General features: G+C 40.3%; 1 protein-coding gene across 1 annotated transcript in view; it reads left to right on the top strand.

Annotated features, from left to right (window-relative positions):
• RYR2 (ryanodine receptor 2) overlaps positions 1 to 20003 on the top strand; it is a 549009-nt gene that overhangs the window by 493964 nt on the left and 35042 nt on the right. The window contains exons 91-99 of the mRNA XM_057736978.1: positions 1024 to 1128; positions 4457 to 4538; positions 6746 to 8043; positions 8851 to 8918; positions 11212 to 11359; positions 14504 to 14590; positions 15373 to 15591; positions 17081 to 17211; positions 18511 to 18553. Of these exons, the coding sequence (XP_057592961.1) occupies positions 1024 to 1128; positions 4457 to 4538; positions 6746 to 8043; positions 8851 to 8918; positions 11212 to 11359; positions 14504 to 14590; positions 15373 to 15591; positions 17081 to 17211; positions 18511 to 18553 (2181 nt within the window). The remainder of the gene's footprint in view (positions 1 to 1023; positions 1129 to 4456; positions 4539 to 6745; positions 8044 to 8850; positions 8919 to 11211; positions 11360 to 14503; positions 14591 to 15372; positions 15592 to 17080; positions 17212 to 18510; positions 18554 to 20003) is intronic.

The raw sequence follows: 20003 nt of genomic DNA on the forward strand, positions 1-20003 counted from the left end.
ACATCTTTTATCCTCAGCTGTAGGACCTCAAGTGAAGCTTGGTACAGGACAGAGTTCCATGTTGACATCTTGTCAGTATCTTCAATGCAGTCCTCTCTTCTAGTCACTTGTCTCTAGAGTAAAAGCTGAAAGATTTTAATGTGCTAACTTAAACTTATTCTGAGCCATTAGTGTAATGAATGAATTCATTGGAAGTTAAGAACTGTGTTGTATATATTTTTCTTTTGAAATATAGTCCCTATTATTTCTTTTCCTGGTTGATGTGGGTGTGTTTTCAAAACGTAGCAATTGTAGAATTTTTCTTCGGGAAGTAAAAATAGAACTTGTCTCCATCCAGACAGTTTGTCTGCTACAACACACACTCTGGTGTCACTTTTGAAGTGTAAGCTAAGAGAGCAAAGCTAGCTTCTAATTGTCTTGGATTCTGGGTTCATAAAGTTAATGACTAAGTATTAATCTTGAAAAATCTCAATGGTTGTATGATTGGTAACCAGGATACAGTTGCATAATGAAGTGTTGAAGAGGATTTTTTTGTCCTCTCTATGAATGCTGTATCCAGGTCACTATTTAACAATAAGGTAAGTACCTCTCCTATAAAGCATAATCTCAAATTCTTTTCACATAGGTAGTCACTTCTGATGATCTGACTTAGCTGAAATAATTTGGCTAAATTTTCCTCTATATAGAATGAAACAAAGTCAGACAAAAATGAAATAATTCACCATTCCCCTCCGCCCCCCCCCCCCCAAATGTTTTCGTATTCATACAGAAACAGAACATGAAAATCCTTGAGAAACTGCTCTGGGTATTTAAACATTTCAAGGAAGAGCGTGTTTATCTCCTAAGAGTGCTATACTGTTACCATCACTGTGTATCTCTTTTGTTTTGGGTTCCTGTCTTTTCAGATAGCATGTTGATGACAAGACATGTCAACACTAAGTTAATTTTGTCCTGATTATTGTAAAGTTTATTTTGGCAACTAAATTATCAGGAGTGATTGCTGTCTGTCTGTTTCTGCCCCAGGGTCCTTGCACTGGCAACCAGCAGAGTTTGGCTCATAGCAGGCTCTGGGATGCGGTGGTGGGTTTTCTTCACGTGTTTGCCCACATGCAGATGAAGCTGTCACAGGTAAAATCACCATCCTCCGTCATCCTAAATGACACACTGGAGACCGTGATCACTGGCAGATTAAATACACTTTCCTTTGTCTGAATATTATCTTTCTTAGATGACTTGCTTATACATATTTTAATCTACATTAAAAAAAGAGTTTAAAAATTTTATTTTTTATTTTTTTTAATTTTGGCTGTGCCACACAGCTTGCGGGTTCTTAATTCTCTGACCAGGGATTGAATCTGTGTCCTCAAAAGTGAAAGCATGGAGTCCTAACCACTGGACCACCAGGGAATTCCCAAAAATACTATTTTTAAAGTAAAAGACTTTTATGCAAGCCAAGAGTAGGTGGGAGCCATTATTCAAATTTGAGAACAAAAGATATTAAGGAATTGACTATAATGGAGAAATAAAACAGTATAGTCTCCAAACACTGTACATTTTACATAGTCCTTCATAGACCCACTTCTTGATTACTTACTGGAATTTTCCTCCTCGCTACAGGTGATTGGAAGAGGATTTGTAATCTGCTCCAAATCCCTTGTTAAGGGGAGACAGTTTTCTTATAGGGTCATAAACAAGCAGCTGTTCTCAAAAGATGACATTCACCCATTAATAGGACATTTAACTTTGTGAAAGTCAAAGAGGAAAAAAAAATAGCTATGCAGATAGGCGGATAAAGAGGACAGATTTTTCACCATGCTTTAATGTTAATTCAGGATCACATCTTGAAAACACCAGCGTGCTGTTTTCTCACTCCTGTATTGCATTTGAAGCTCAAAGATACACAAATAGAAAAACTCTTAATATAAATCTGGAGTAAATATGTCCCTCTGATACAGTGAATTTTGATAGGATGTCCTGAGACTGAGATGTCTGTAGGGGTGTGGGTATCTGCCAGGTGTCAGGTAGAGGAGAGAATGCTAGATTCAGAATGAATGGACCACCAGTCCAACCCCCACAATTTCATTCATGTGTCCCATCTCTTCCTTGAGTCTCTGCGGAGACCAGCTCGGCGACTCGAGGTGAGTGACGGGTGCCGCAAGCTTGAAGAAGACACAGACACAGACTGAAGAGAAAAGTGGGAATGGGGGGGGGGGGGGTGGACTCAAGACCTCTGGAATCAAGAGCCCTGCTGACTCATCCCAGGTTGCTTTTATTGAGTTCTTTGGCTAACATTCTCAGGTTACACCCATAAACAATCAAAGGCCTCACATGACTGAGGCAATGATCTTTGTTTGCTTCCTGGGTCCCAGTTGAGCAGGTGTGGATTTGAGCTGGGCCTGGAGAGCAAAACAGCCCTGGGGGCAGGAGACCTCTCTCAGATATTGGGGGTCTGTGCCGCACCCCTGTTGGCCCCTCTGCGACTGTGCCTGTCTTAGGTTGTTCCTCCCTCGAGGAATCTTACCCATCTCTGGCTAACCAGTCATCCTCCAGGGCCAAACAGGGTGATATAAGGAAGGCTCTATGCACCACCCCTGTTGGCCCCTCTGCGGCTGTGCCTGTCTTAGGTTGTTCCTCCTCTGAGGAATCTTACCCGTCTTTGGCTAACCAGTCATCCTTCAGGGCCAAACAGGGTGATATTAGTCTCCACGCCCCGCACCCTCAGTTCCTCCACTGCTCAAGCAGGACATTCTGAATCCCATCGCTCGGCCCACATACTTTAACATTTTCAAGGTTTCAGAAAGGTTCCTGAATGTCTTCCCACAAGTCTCCTTTCCTCCAGCAAAGTAAGGGTAATCACACCTGCCCTCTGCCCTACAACCAGGAAGATATCGTCAAAGATAAAGCCAGGCACTGGTTAAAGTGGCAAGGACAGATTTAATCAGTGATAACTGTTACTGTAGGGAAAAGAACCTAGTGTGAGCTGAACTCAACTTGGACTTGTACAGAGGTGATGGGTGTTTTAAAGGGAGAAGGAGGGGACTGAGCAGGGTTCTGTAGAGTCAGGGAAGAGAAAAATTACAAAGGGTTGTTCGGTGTAAATGCAATTGGGCCAGCTATGGCTGCTAGCTGGCAAATATTGAAGTTCGGATTCTAGCCTCCCAGAGAGCCTGGGAGACAGATCCTACTAACCTCAGGTGTTGGCTGGAACAAACAGTACATTTTTCTGAGTTTTCTCAGGCAGGCACCCTAAGGGGGACCGAGGTCATCCTAGGGATGTGGCCTTGAGTTGTTAGAAACTATGGTGGTGTTTTGTTCAAGTGTTTGTAGACCAAGATTAAAGCCTAGTTGGGAAGAGGGCCCAGAGGAGCTGGCTGGTTTGGTCAAGGAGAGAATCTTTGTCAGTATCTAGTTATTGGTAACCAACCAAATAGGGACATATCACGATGCTTTCAACTAATTGCTGATGACATCTTAGTAAAGGAAATCAATGTGAACCAAATTTACACATTCACAGGAGAGTTCTTATTCGTATGTATTTCCATCATTTTATTAACATCTGGTGGTGCTACCTAGCAGTCATTCATCGTCTGTAGACCTAGTCAAGGTAACAACTATTTAGGAAGAAAAAGTCTCATCCTTCAAGCAGTGTTGAGATTTGACTTCCTATATAGCACAGTTCATATGAATAAAATGATACCTTGTATATATATTTTTTTTAAAAAGAGGGGTATAGTTTAAAATAAGAAAATCTGATGATTTGTGAGGTTGTAACATAAATATAAGCACATTCCATATTTCCAGGCACTGAATCTAAGCGTAGTGATGTTTGGACACAGCATATCTATGTTAAAAACATTTTTTTCATGGTGAAAAATGAAAAACAAAAAAAAATCAGAAAATTTTAACCAGAGAACTGTCTGAGAGCTTAATAAAATTGGTAAATAAGATATACTGTGCACTATTAATACAGGTAATACTTGTGTACTTTTTTGGCTAGATTTATGTAGGATAAGTTTATCCCATATCACTGTTATGCCTGTGTTTTCCAGAATAAGTTAAGTTTTATAAAATATAGAGCATCTTGGTATAGTAAGTTAGAAAGAAGAAAAGACAAGTCCAGTCTTTTCTCAAGTAAAAGAAGGATGTGCAGAAGTACCAATGTGCAGAAGCACCTGAGTCTTGCCTACCTGGCCCCAGGGGTTCCAGCACTGCTTTAGTTCTTCCATAATCTTGTTAGACTTATTCATTGTCCTTACAAATACTTTAATAAACATGGGTTGGAATCGGTAGTAACTACTTTTTAACTCTGAAGTGTATATTTTTAATAAGCTGCAGACTTATATGTGGTCTTCCCTTAGCCCTGTATTGCTGTAAAGTGTCTACTGTCAGTAGATTGGTACTCTTTATGTGAGGGTAAGTATGACGTTCTTGCTGCATAATTTTCTAATATTTTCAGGATTCCAGTCAAATTGAGCTACTGAAAGAACTGATGGATCTTCAGAAGGACATGGTGGTCATGTTGCTGTCCATGTTGGAAGGTAGTTTTGATTGATGTCTTCAAGTCCCCTTTCATCTTTTATTTTAAGGGTTCCATACGTGCTCGCTTTGGGAGTCAGCATTGCTGCAAAGGATAAAATATCAATGCTGAGATGCAACAGATACCTCGGATTTATTGCTGCCTTGATGGCTCTTTTCCCAAGTTAGTTTTTAAAAAAGAGAGATCCTGCCTATCTCAGTTTACAAAGCTGTGGAAGGAAACCCGTAGGACTTCATTCCTAGTGATATTTTTCCTTTCATAGTGATACCCCAGAGAGTATGCTTTTCAAACAGAGAGTACCTAAAGAAGGTTTTATTTGTTTATCATTTTGTTTGTTTGTAACCAGTGGGAATGACAGGCATTTGGATACACTCCAACTGTGTAAATTGCTGCTTTGAGCTGACTGCCTGTGGTTTCTTAAAATTCTGCAGGAGGAGAAGGCTGGTGGCAGCCTAGTCCTCCCCACCATTTGCCTCTCACTCAGGTTTTCATTCTCTCTCTTTTCTCTTTCCAACTTATTTTCCTTGGCTACTGTCTTTCCTTTCAGCCTCAGGCAGTAAACATAGTGGGTCAGAGCTGGGGTTCTGAGATCAGCCACCAGCGCTGGCATCCCACTTTCCTGTGCAGGCAGCGTGACCCTGACACGAGTCACGTCTCCATGTTTCACTTTCCTCCTCTGTGAAATGGAGCTCATGAGAGGCTGATGCGAAGTTCATTCAGTGAAATCATGTGAATACGACCAAAGCAACTAACAAATGTTTGCTGTTATGTTCCCTATCCTTTTTTTCTTAAATCCTTCCTAAGTTCTCTCTTTCTTCGTCCGCCCTACATTGGGTAACTGCACTTTGACTAATAAAAGGCATAAGCACGCCTTGCGCTAGGACTTCAGTGATGCAGCATTTGCTTGAAACCCTTAGTTGGCAGCCACTTTATACCTTTGAGTGCAGGATCCTTTTCCCATGACCTCAATTCGTTTTAGTCTAAATAAGAATACCAGCACAACTGTAATAACTGCAGCAACAGTGACTGCAGGAGTGATGACTTAAAATTAACCTCGTTAAATGTGCCAGCTGCTGGTTGAAGTACTTTTTCATCCTAATATCAGGTTTATGAATTGGATAGTAGTATTATCACTATTTTGCAAATGAGGAAGCTGAGTGCAGAGAGGCTAAGGAATCTGCCCAGGTAGCTCAGCTAATAGATGGTGGGACCTGGTTTCAAACCAGGCTCCCGAGTCCATGCTCTTAACCCAGGTGTTTACTGCCTCACAGATGCACTCAGCAGACCCCTCACCATGCAGCTTTTTCCTGATGCCTGTTTTTGTGTTACATATCAAGCTCCATTCAAGGAATAAAAGCATTCGATGACTATAACTTACGATTGTATCTCATTTCCTCAAGCTTATCTGTAATCTGCCATTTTCTAACTATAAACATTCTGGACCGTGAAGAAAGGTAGGGAGATCTCTTTACATTTTAAATCAGAAAAAGCATCTAATTTGTTCTCAGAAGATCTGTTTAAAATACTGGCCCTAGCCCTCAATAATCATGTCACAGCTGGCACAGTAATTTAACCTTGCTATAGCTCAGTTTTCTCAATAGTAAAATCAGAATTAATAAAAAGTACCTGCCTCACAGACATATGAACATGAAATCAGGTAATGTCTATGAGCAGTGATTTTTCAACCTGAAAGGGCTGTGCAGACACTCATTTTTATTATTAATATAAGACTGTATTTCAGTTTCTGGCTTTAGGATAATATAAATGTTTGCCCCATTTTTTTCTTTTAATCTTAAAACACATTGCTTCTTGGATCAATTAGAAGAAAAAAAATGTCAGCTTTTCTTCGCATCTTGTTTTATGTGTGTTAGTCTAATTACTCTGTAAATATGCTTTTGCGTGTGTTCATATAATCATTCCTTGAAACTAGAGTCTACAAGTAATTACCCATCTTTTCCTTCATACACTGGAAGATAAATAAGGAGCTATCTTTGATTCAGATGTCACATAAGATTTATATTGTTATTTTCTCTATAGACACTTTTTTTAGACATTTATTATTTATTTACCTGCGCCAATTAGCAGCAACTTATACAACTGGACCAGGTTACAATTAATTCGCAGTAACGTACAGTAGCTTCTATCTGCCTCAGACACTGGTTTTGTCAGGACTGTTCATTTTGAGCCAATGCAGTTCTTTCCCCGCAGGTAATGTCGTCAATGGCACCATCGGCAAACAGATGGTCGATATGCTCGTGGAATCTTCCAACAATGTGGAGATGATTCTCAAATTTTTTGACATGTTCTTAAAACTCAAGGACTTGACATCTTCTGATACCTTTAAAGAGTATGACCCCGACAGTAAGGGAGTCATTTCCAAGAGGGACTTCCACAAAGCGATGGAGAGCCATAAACACTACACCCAATCCGAGACCGAGTTTCTCTTGTCCTGCGTGGAGACAGATGAGAATGAAACCCTGGACTACGAGGAATTCGTCAAGCGGTTCCACGAGCCCGCCAAGGACATCGGCTTCAACGTGGCGGTGCTTCTGACCAACCTTTCCGAACACATGCCCAACGACACCCGGCTGCAGACTTTCCTGGAATTGGCCGAGAGCGTCCTGAATTACTTCCAGCCCTTTCTGGGCCGCATCGAGATCATGGGCAGCGCCAAGCGCATCGAGAGGGTTTACTTCGAAATCAGCGAGTCGAGCCGAACCCAGTGGGAGAAGCCCCAGGTCAAGGAGTCCAAAAGGCAGTTTATATTTGACGTGGTCAACGAAGGGGGAGAGAAAGAGAAGATGGAGCTCTTCGTGAACTTCTGCGAGGACACCATTTTCGAGATGCAGCTGGCGGCTCAGATCTCAGAGTCGGACTTGAATGAGAGGTCCGCGAACAAAGAGGAGAGTGAGAAGGAGAAGCCGGAGGAGCAGGGGCCAAGGACGGGTTTCTTTTCCATCATGACGGTCAAGTCGGCCCTGTTTGCCCTCAGGTATAATATCCTGACCCTTATGCGGATGCTCAGCTTGAAGAACCTGAAGAAGCAGATGAAGAAGGTGAAGAAGATGACGGTGAAGGACATGGTCACGGCCTTCTTCACGTCCTACTGGGGTGTGTTCGTGAGCCTCCTGCACTTCGTAGCCAGCGTTTTCAGAGGCTTCTCCCGCATCATCTGCAGCCTCCTGCTGGGAGGAAGCCTGGTCGAAGGTGCGAAGAAGATCAAGGTGGCAGAGCTCTTGGCCAACATGCCAGACCCCACGCAGGATGAGGTTCGAGGAGATGGGGAGGATGGGGAGAGGAAAGCCACGGAGGGCGCCCTGCCCTCCGAAGATCTGACGGACTTAAAGGAACTGACAGAGGAGAATGACCTGCTTTCCGACATCTTTGGCTTGGACCTGAAGCGAGAAGGCGGGCAGTACAAACTGATTCCTCATAATCCCAATGCTGGCCTGAGTGACCTCATGAGCAATCCCGTCCCCATCCCTGAGGTGCAAGAAAAGTTCCAGGTAACCTACCTCCAATCACGGCAGCTCTCTGGACTTCCGGCAGGCACGATAAGTGAGCTTGACCTCAGCTGTCATGCTAGTGCCAGAGTGGTCTTCAGTGTAAGACTTGTCTTGACAAAGAGGAATGGCTTTTTGGTAGGCAGAGCCAGCCTTTTGTGAAGGTGCTTTATAAATTATTGAGTTAAACAATGAAGGTACGATCTCAGGTACCCACCCGCATCACATTAGGCAATTGAACAATAATCATTCCATCCACAAATATACTAAGAGGATTGGCCAGGTGTCTGACACCACTGGGTATGATCGGGAATTAAAAGCAATGTAAGATGTGCTCACTGCTTTCAAGTTGCCTAAAAGAGTTCATTAGGAAGATAAATCACTCATGAAAAAATTAGAAAACTGTCAAGTGGTTAGTAGCATAGACAGAAGACAGTATTCCCTGTGTTGAGAAAATGGAAACCTCAGCGTGGTTTGGAGTAGTTAGATGAGACTTAAGAAGTGGGACTTAAGTTGGTGGTGCAGGATGAGTAAGGTTTGAGTAGGTGAATGAGGGAAAGAAGGTAGTTGTGAAATAAAGCGGGAAGGAGTTCAGCATGTTGGTACCTACCGCTGGCCTGGGAGGTAGGCGTGGGGAAGGGGAAACACGTGGGCCAGTAGAAGGAAGGGCACACACGGCGGTTTTTTCTCAATAGAAGCAGGAGGGTATCATTTATAGGTCACAGTTTGACACAGGGTCACAGGGCTCCCGGAACTCATTCGAAGGTGATGGGTAATTCTGCTTCTCTTTTCCCCATGGACTCATCCAAGGAGCAGAAGGCAAAAGAAGAAGCAAAGGAAGAAAAAGAAGAAAGCAAATCTGAACCTGAGAAAGCCGAGTAGGTGTAGTTTGTATCCTTTCCTTGGTGTCAGTGTCTTTCACTTGTCCTCTCTCTTCAGAGGATGTGGTGGAGACTCTCGGGCTGCAGGATGACATCTGTCACCTCAGAGGAGGGCCTCAGCCCGTGGGCGGGGATAAGCATAGACACCCTCCCCCCCCGTAGGCCACTCCCAACTTTCTTGTGCCATGAGGATTCTGCTTGTGTGTTTCTCTCTCAGCAGAAAAGACTTCAGTGATTCCATGTGATGCTCTCTGCAAGATGACTGACTCCTGTAGTTCTTTGTTTAAAATCGAGCATCTATTCTGTCCTTGTAAAGAAGGGAGGGGACAAACGTTCTGGATGCCTCTGCGTAGAGTTCTTGGGGCGTGGTGGTCCTCAATGCACAGTCCCAGGGCCACCTGCGTAAAAACCACCTGGAGAGTCTGTTAAAGGCACAGATTCCTGGGCTGCAGCACAGATTTTGAATCAGCCGGTCTGGGACCCAGGAAACTTCATTTTCAGCAATACTCCTGGTGCCTTGGAGCACAGTTATAAATGCAGCAATGAGAAGTGAAGGGCTGGCTATGACGCAATTAAAATGTATAATTTCCTCGGAACGCTGGCTTTCTGTTAATAATTGAAACCTGCATCTTTCCCCAAGTTTACATAGTGTTATATGCACGTTTTTAACAATTGGGGAAATCAAATTTTTAAGTGTTTGTAGTGCACCTGTAGCATTCTCATGTAGCATTTTATTTTTCTCCTCTATTCTGTTATTTCCTTTGGCCTGTTTTCATTGTCTGGTTTTTTGTTTGTTTGTTTGTTTTGTTTATTTGTTTGTTTTAGAATAGCAAATGTTTATTTAGAATTGTGTTAATTTAGTTATACCTATAAAGTTAAAATACAATTCAAGTAAATGATATAACTCAGAAATCGTTCCTATTTCTAATGTTATATTTCATGGAAAACAGTTTTATTCAACTTTTTCACGTGCATGCTTGACATCAGTTGAGTCACCTTTTGAATAATTTATCACTTTTTTCAGGAAAAATCATTTTTACTTCCAAGTTATTTGAACAGGAAATTTAAAAGAGTTTATTATTAGAAATTTTCAAACACCCTCAAGAGACAATGTTATAATGCACCCCCATGTACCCATCACCGAGTTTTAATAGTTAACATTTTGCGAATCTTGTTTCATCTTGGTTCTCTCCTGCTAACCCTCCCTACCATATACCATACACACACACACACACACACACACACACACACACACACACACACACATTTTAGGCCTCCTATAGGACAAGTTATTTTAAAGAAAATACTAGACACCATGTCATCTCACCCATAAATACCTTGTATACATTTCTAATTGCTAAGAACTGTAATAAAAACCATAAATATCGTGCCATATCAAACCATGTTATTTATACTGAACAAATTTTACAGTTATTCGTTAATACCATCTAATACCTGCTAAATGTTTAAGCTTCCTTGATTGTCTGAAAAGTGTATTTTTGTAGTTGGTCCGTTTGAATTAGGCCTCAGACAGGGGCCACTGTCGTCTGTTCTTTCCTGTCAGCACTGTTCATCATCATAGATCTTGAACTGTTGGATCAGTTGCAAAAATGGCCACATAGATGACAATTAGAGTGAAATGTAGACGAATGTAACAGGGCACAGCACTCTTTAATGCTAAAAATAATGTTAGGTAGAGCTCAGGTGGGTTATGTTATGTGGGTTACACATATGTGACTACATCTCTTTGTGAAGCTTGGTATTTTGTACCTAGAGGGGTTTAGGTGTCAAATTTCAGTGCTTCTAATTCCATTATTGTCTGCAAAATTCATATATTTATATCCTTCATATATGTGAAAAACCAAATGCAGTTGCCTCTCATTTTAAGTGCTAATAGCTAGTCAGTGTTCAAGACTGAACATTACAATTATAATTTAAAAGGAAGGTATATTGATAAGTCACAGCCAAAAAAAAAAGTCTCCACTGTTATTCTCGTCTAAGTATTTTATTCTACAATTGGAAAGGAATGGGCTAGGTATAGATACAAAGATACTGAAGCCTGTAAATTGTCCTGTAGATTTAAACTTCACAGAATTATCCATCTATAGTAGGCTGTGATAAGCAAGAACTCCTACCCCTAATTCTAAAATTCTGAATATTATAATTCATGGGAAGAGATATTAGTTATTAAAACTGATACTGTGATTTAAATATTTGTTTGTATATTTTGGCACAAAACCTGTTCCATTCTTTCTTTTTTGGTTGGCCTAATTTTCATTCGTGTTCACAGGGGAGAAGATGGAGAAAAAGAAGAAAAAGCCAAAGAAGACAAGGGTAAACAAAAATTGAGGCAGCTCCACACACACAGATACGGAGAGCCGGAAGTTCCTGAGTCCGCATTCTGGAAGAAAATCATAGCCTATCAACAGAAACTTCTAGTAAGATGTTTTAGAATGGATATTGTTACTGATACATTGTGAGCCCATAATCATTCAGGTGCAGCAAATATCCAGGGAACAAAGTCAGCCCTGCAAGTGTGTTGTATTTGCGCATCTTAGTGTCTATATGTTAAAATGGAAGCCGTGGACCACGGCTCCCTATCCTCAAACCCATAATCTCTGCACACATTCACATGACCCGAGACCACGTGATTTAGTGACTGCCAGTGTCTTCCTGCAAGGACTTTAGGGCAAGTCAATAAATACACCCCAAGGCTCCCTCTTTGCAGGACACTGTGTAAGGCTCTGTAATACATTATTAGCAAAACATACCTTCTTAAGGGACAAGTAATTAATATCATTGTTTCAGAGCAGGGTTAGTCAGTTTTTCTAGAACATTTTCCTTTTGCTAAAAATCCAGTTATAAAAATATTAATGCAGTGAGCCAACTCTCCACTGATAATAAGAAAGTCTAGGGGCTTCCCTGGTGGTCCAGTGGTTAAGACTCCGTGCTTCCAACTCAGGGGGCGTGGGTTCAATCCCTGGTTGGGGAACTAAGATCCCACATGCTGCACTGTGTAGCCAAAAAATTAAAAAAAAAAAAAAAAGAAAAAGAAAAAAAATAGAAAAGAAGGAAGAAAATCTATTCAAAATTATTCTTTAAATGGAAACAAGTAAATGAATGAAAGAACAAAAAGGGAGAAGATACTTCTTTTGTAGTGTCCTAAACAATTTGCAGAAGTGCTCCCCCAGTTAAGAAAATATGTATATACTCATATGTGGAAAACAAAGAAAGGGGATGTAGTTCTCTATCTCTGTTCCTATTCCTACAGGATGGGATTGTTAAAAATTTTGTTTGAAAGGCCTTTTATTTGTATGTTTGTATAACTATTATATATAATATATAATTTTTTAAAGCAGGAAAAGGTTGAAAGATGAGTGTCTGGAATAAAACTGTAGGTTTACAAGAGGTACTGACCAATAATACCAGACCTAGAAATTAAGAACAACACCCCATAATAAAGCCACTTGAAAGGCAAGATCACATTTAACCTTTGAGGAAAAAAGTAGACAGGAAACTCATGTAGTATAGAACTTCACCTATAAGGGAAATGGGTTCTTCTCAGTAACGATAGATTCTAACTGCTTATGGATAAAAGCATATATATGTGACCTATTTTATATCACTTATACATACATAGTTTTATTAATAGTTTGAACTACATTTTCTTAAACTACCTGGTGTGTTTCCTGTATTGTTTAATACCGAGTACACAGAACACATGTTTTTGAGGCAACCCTAGGTAATCACTGGTTTGATGTGTTTCACAGTGGCCACGGCTGCAGGTGTGGTCTGGATAGGACGTGAGGTTGCACAGGCGCTGTAATAAGCTGCAGCAGCCCCAGTGGGTCCCTCAAGAGTATGTGTAACTATAGTTGAGTAAAGCACGTAATTGAGGTTTTTCTTCCATCCTTCTGTCTCAGAGGTCCCAGTTCCTACTTTCCCACTTCCCTGCCATATGACTTTCTCTGCTCACCTGTTTGCATGCACAAGCCTAATCATGGCCACGCCAGGTGCCACAGGGCCCTCGTGACCAGAGTCTTTGTGACCTCCCAGCTCAGATACCCAGAGTAACTAACTCTGACCTATGACCCAGTCCCACCTTCCAAGGAGAACCAATGTGACTGACTGGGTTTGGATGTGGTGGCCAACCTTGGTCCTGTAAACGGTGGCAGAAAATTCAGGGTCATGTGTGGGGAGATGACACCATCTAAATGGGGTGTGTCCATGGAGAGAGATAACGAGATATCATTCTTCTATGGCCGTATGATGCTAAAGCCCCAGCATACCCAGGTAGATACTTTATAGTCATCTCCCACTTAATATTAAAACCAATTCTTGGTGTGCCCCATAATCTTTTTCCTTACATCCACTTCTCTAGGTGTTTTCTTTCCTCCAGAGCTCAATAAATGGCAACAACCACCTACTTAGTTGCTCAGACCCCCAGATCCAGAATGATCATTTCTGAGTCCTCTCCTTCTTTCCTACCTCAGATACAATCCAACAATAATTCTTCTCAGCTCTCTCTTGCAAATATATCCAGAGTCTGCCGGGTTCCTACCATCTCCACGGCCACCACCTGGTCCAGGCCACCACCATCAACATCATCTCTCCCTGCATCCTGCAATAACTTTCTGACTGCTCCCCTGCCTTCCATGCTTGCCTCCAATCTATTTTATACACAGTAGCTGGCATCATCTTTCCAAATCATCATCTGATTGCATCAAGCCCTCTGTAGCTCCTCCAAGAGCTTGCCATCCCATTTAGAATAGAATAATAATTCCAATTATGATAAGATTAATGACCAAATTCCCCCTATAATAACTTACCTAATCTTCATAGCAAACTTATGAGGAAGGTTTTGTTGTTATCCCACCTTTACAGATGAGAAAAGTGGTGCTACACGAGTGGTTAAGTCTCTTGTCCACATCTCACAGCAAGTAAGTGGTGAGGTCAGGCTTCCTACCCAGGCAGTGTGGTCCCAGATATCAGACACCAAACCACTGCACTGGAAGGGGCAACAGACTTTTAATCAAAGGCCTGCAGAACCGTGTCCCCCACTCACCTCTCTGACCTCCTTCCCTCCCACTCGCCTCTCCTCTCACTGGGCTTCCTCCTCACTAGCCATCAAAAACACCAGCATCGCTGGGAAGTCAGGACCTTTGCCCTCCATGCTCTTTCTCTGACATTCCCTTCCCCTACTTGCTCACTTGACTGCTGTCCAGTGGCATCCTGGCCTCAGCAAAAATGTCACCTCCTAAGATAAACCTTCCCCGAGCACCTGTCTAAATAGCACCCCTGTTCCCTCAGTCCTTAACCTGATAGATTTTTCTTCATAGCATTTAAAATTCCCTGAAATTATGCTTTTTATCTGTGAGTATGCTTCTTTATTATCTGCCTCCTCCGTGGTGGTTTAAATTTTCTTATTCACGATTACGCCAACAGCACCAAGCATGGGACTTGATACACGGTAGGCCCTTGAGAAATAGTTTTGGGTAAATGCATGAATGCTTTATTTCAATTGTCTGCAAATTTCAAGTCTCTCGATTCAGTGACCTTTTAATAATTTTTTTCACCTTCAGAACTATTTTGCTCGCAACTTTTACAACATGAGAATGTTAGCCTTATTTGTCGCATTTGCAATCAATTTCATCTTGCTCTTTTATAAGGTACGTACGTGTGAGTCTTTTAATAACCAATATGAAAGACTGAATTGAATGTAAAGATTTCACAGATCCACTAGTGAGCACACCGAAATCTACTCTGAAATGTATTTTGATGAAAATGAAAATCTGAATCTCAGACACATCACTGACTATCTAGTACAGCAGGGATAGATTTGCTCCTTCACCCTAAGTGAGAAATGCCCCCACTGAAGAATGTTGGATCTGCAGAGGATTTACTCACAGTACTCATAGCCTGATTTGGCTAAATATCTCATTTGTTACTGTATCTGGGTCTGACATATCCATATTACAGTAAATTCTTTTGATCATTGAGAAGGCAGCTTAGCCATCTAATTTTTTCCTGCATGCATTGGAATCCTCACATCTGGTTAAATTAGAGGGAATTTTTTAAATGTGTTCATTATCTGCCATTATTTTTTTCTATTGAAGTATAGTTGATTTATGTTGTGTTAGTTTCAGTCATATAGCAAAATGACTCAGTTACATATATATATTTGGTTATATTTATATTTTTTCTATATATATGTGTATATATATATGTACTTTTTCAGATTCTTTTCCATTATAGGTTATTACAAGATATTGAAAATAGTTCCCTGTGCTGGTTTCTGAAAAGCTATCTTTTTAGCCTTTGCTTTTAGTCTTTTCATTGTGTAGTGGCTTCACATCCAGCTATTTGCTGATAAGGCTGGGTTTCCAGTGTTTCTTGTTTCCCCTGATGTCAGAGGAGGTGAACTGACTGTGCTTTAAATGGTTTGAATCAGGTCTCCACTTCTTCTGTGGTTGAAGGAAAGGAGCTCCCCTCTCGCAGCTCCAGTGAAAATGCCAAGGTTAGCAGCCTGGACAGCGGCTCGCCTAGCATCATTGCAGTTCACTACGTGCTGGAGGAGAGCAGCGGCTACATGGAGCCCACACTGCGCATCTTAGCCATTCTGCACACAGTTATCTCTTTCTTCTGCATCATTGGATACTACTGCTTGAAAGTAAGATAGTAAGGCACCAAGGAACCTGTGTGTGTCTGTGTGAGCATGTGTCTGCTGCACGTTGGACTTCTGGGGAAGCTGATTCTGAGATGGAAGTTATATACACATAGTTTATTAGGGAATGTTCCATCAACACCTGTGGGGCAAGGAGAGGAAGCAGCAAGGAGAAGAGGGAGAAGTGGGGCTATAGTACAGACCCAACAGGGCACATCACAAGCCTCTGTTCTGAACTTGAGAGACCCCTTCAGGGTGGCCCTGGGCTGGGGCATTGGAGCCAGGCCCTTAGAGCTCTGTGTTGACCAATCACTGGCTGCAGGCTGCCATGGGAAGGGGATGTGGCTGTCACACTGTAGTTTTCTTTCACATATTGGTTGTTATTCACATATGGCCAATTTCACTTATAACTTGACCCCACAGAAGGGACCCACTCACTCTGTGTCCTAGCAATACTCAGTGTAGTAGGAATCCTAGAAATATATCATATTGGACCTCCGAGTCATTTTGATTGTTCTGCTATTAGGTATGTATCTCACCGTTCTTAGCAGAAATGCTTTACAATTGGTTACACGTCACCCAGGAAATAGTGCAGCTCCATCCCTAGAGCCCTACCAAGCAAACCTTATAATGTGGTGAATAGAACTCAAGATAGTCTGAGTGCTCAGGGCTGCCCATCACCTTTGCAAACCTCTTTATCTTTTCCAAACATGACACCTTTTTGCTGCAGGGCTTGTATTTCACTGTCCCCTGCTTCTGATTGGGGAGCTTCTAGAAGACTTTTCAAAAACCAGGGTCCAGGGCAAAAGACTAGAATGTAAAGTTTTCTTCAGAAACTCCTCTACCTCCCTATCCTTCCCTTGTTTGCTCAGGGGGAGGAGGGGATATTCTTGGATACTTCCAGAATGTCTGCATCTTTTTTGCACCTGTGCCTTTTGTAAAGTCTGTCCATATGAAAAGGGAATCAGTAAATTCGGGAGACAGTTTGGCAAACTGACAAAGATTTTTGCTGATGTTGAAATTAAAATTTATTTCAAAATAGCATATGGGCATGCTGCGCATGGAATTATTAAAGAGATTTCTCAAATAAAACTCTAAAAGTTTTTTACACACATGCACTTTGGAACATTAGTAACAGCACTATTTTTTATTGCATCCATATATATGTATATGTAATATGCAAAACAAAAGCCATTTTATATAATCTTTCCCTTTAATATTTAAAATTGATTTCGTTAATGCAATTATCCATGAACCTCTATGTGTTTTAAAATATATGCATATATATATAATATCTATACTATCTTCTATTTATCGAAAACCTCTAGATGCCTCTTTCTGCCTAAATATAGCTGATTCATTTTCACTCAGTTTTTACCTTCCTGAAAGTAACATGGGAAATATTTCTTTCCAAAAGCTGTTTTGTAAAGATAGTGACCACAAGAGATGCCAGTAAATCTAAACTAATTTTAACATGTTTATTTTTCAAATGTAGGTCCCACTGGTTATTTTTAAGCGAGAAAAGGAAGTAGCTCGAAAATTGGAATTTGATGGACTTTATATTACAGAACAGCCTTCAGAAGATGATATTAAAGGCCAGTGGGATAGACTCGTAATCAACACACAGTGAGTAAAGAGTCAGATGAGACATTTCTGTGCTCAAAAATTTCAAGGCATAAAATACTTTGCCGGAGTTCCTGCAGATTTGTCAAAAGTTTAGCAGAGGTGAATAATAGTTATATATTCAGCCAAGAAAATCAAAAGACTAAGCTCCATCAGCCTCTTAATGGATGCCATCAATTTTTGCCCTCTGTGTTCTGAATTCCTCCATCAAAAATGGCTTTGAGTCCATTTCCACAGCGCTGATGGAACTTAACATCCATTACTCAGTGTTCAGGGAAGTGTGTAGCTGGAGGTACACAACCCGCAGTGCGGGGTTATCTCATCCAAAAGCATAGAGGAAGGCAAAATTATTCATTAAGGAAAGAGCTGTAGCATTACAGGCAAAAATATTGAATTTCACACTTTTAATCTAAGTTGGAAATTTTCAGTGGGTATCATCCAGCAGCCTAGCATATAACTAGCTAAGCATTATGACATGTATACTATAAAAGAGAAAAACAAATACTTTTTCTATATACTAATTATTTAGCCTTGTGAGATCAAGATCCAAACTACTAGCTGCTGTTTCAGATGTAAATCCATCACGAAAGTCTAATGTTACACTATAAGAGGTATTAGTGATACAGCATTTTTCAGTAGTTTGTAGTACTCAAGCGTGAAATAGCTTCTTTTGATTGTGATTAGTTTTGCTTATTCTTGAACGTATGATTTCTAATAAGTTCTGGGTTTTCAAACGGGGATGATTTATTTGTGTGTTATGTTTAAATGCTCAATATTTTGCTTAGCAACTCTAGCTAAATCAAATCAAGTCTGTCCCTTTAGGAGGACTCTATATTAGTTAAGATGCCAGGGTCATTTGATGATGCTATGCTCAGTTTCCTTGAGGATAACTGGTGAGAATGAGATTTTTTTACTTCATAAGAGAAACAACGACAGATTTTTAGATACTTTAGTTTTTAAAGATGATTGACAAAGACGTGTATATATTGACACATGATACATAAATAAAAAATATAACAAGACTGCTTATTAATATATGAGCTCAAGAATATATATATTCTTCTCTATTACAATATTAGCCCATAGCCTTTTTTGTGATTTACATTTATATATTAACACTTAAAATAATATTTAATATACTTATAGGAAAATTGTGGGATAAGATTATGGGAAAAATTCATTGTAATTTTTGTGAATGGAGAAATACATGTTTATATATAACTTCAAATATTTTGTTTATTCCAAACAATATATTGTTGTTTATCATTTTTTTAAATGATACTATGCATTTATATCTTTTAGGTCATTTCCTAACAACTACTGGGACAAATTTGTTAAAAGAAAGGTAATACTACTTAGAGGGCTTAAACTTTCTATTTTTTTCCTAGAGTGTAATCAGAGTTGAATTTGCTGTGGCTCATGTGTAGAATGAGATATTGAGGCATGCTTCATCTGTCTGTTAATGTCATTTCAAAATGGAAATAGGACTGAGTATGAATTTCAAAAATTTCCTAAGAAATCCATACTCTACAGCTAAAAAATAAGTAAGCACTGCTCATCCACCCATCCTCTCACTCAGGTGACTAAACAGTGCTCCGTCTGTACAGTAACAAGAATTGGTAAGAATTTTCTCTGAGATTTGTTCAGGTAACTGAAATTGACTGAAGGTTCTTTTCTTATAAGACAGGTAAGTCACCAGGTCTGGGATCCTCCCTTAAAATAAAGAAGTAAAGTTGTTGTATAACAACAAAGGACTGAATTTTATTTACTTTATATACACTTCAGAGACCTTTTTACTTTGATGAAGTTTTATTCTTCGGATGCAGATTGCATCAGAGGATGGTAGAAAGAGTGCAGATTAGGAGTTCGGCTACAGACTGTGGCACCTACATAAGCTCTGATTTCAAGAGTCAAGGATTATCTCTGCTCTTCTTTCCACACAAGATATATGCCATACATATATATTTTAAAAGTGATCTACATATATATGTGTGTGTGTGTGTGTACAGTAATGCATGTACCAGTACTTTTACATTGTAAAATATGGTAATCATTATTTTGTAGATCCTGGTTATTCTTTGAACCCTGCACTTGCAAAACTGACCCAATTCATGCCATGTTCCATGATGAGTTGTAGCTCCAGTTCATAGAGTCTGGGGTGAATGGCCACAGATACCTATGGAATGAAGTGGTCTTTTTCCCTTTGATTCCACCAGTTCAGTGCTTCTCAGAGGGTGGTTGGTGCCTGGCAGCTGCAAATTTTTTGTTACCAATCTGAAGGGAGATAGTTTGCCAAGAATTTAAATCAAGTACATCATTAAAAATGAGGCACATTAAACAAACAAACAAGACTTTCCAGTTGAAAGAAGTGGTGTGTTTCTTGATTTTTATTTTGGTGTAAGTTTTTTGTCTCCTTGTCACCACAAAGTCGTAGCATTGTAGTAATGCAGATGAGCACATCCAAATGAAGGCAGAGCTTTGAAAGAATAATTTTTAAGTAGGTTAAAATTCGAATATTTTATTCTTATTAGTTGTTCAACAGTATAAAGAAGCGGCTTCTAAGTTATTAAAGCAAGAGTTTCTCTGAAGGAAACAAGAAATCTAGAGTCAAGTAAATAGATTGTAATCACAGCTGAGACTATTCATGGCATTCCTGCTGTAGGGCCCAATTGGTTCTCCTGGGTGCAAATACAAGCCACGGAAAACTCCCACTCAGATCAGCCCCGCCCATTTTCAGTGCTATGAGAGTAACGCAAAACAAATTGTTTTAATGAATCTAACTAGTGTACGTGCAT

Source organism: Hippopotamus amphibius, chromosome 5, assembly GCF_030028045.1.
Source record: "Hippopotamus amphibius kiboko isolate mHipAmp2 chromosome 5, mHipAmp2.hap2, whole genome shotgun sequence".
NCBI lineage: Eukaryota > Metazoa > Chordata > Mammalia > Artiodactyla > Hippopotamidae > Hippopotamus > Hippopotamus amphibius.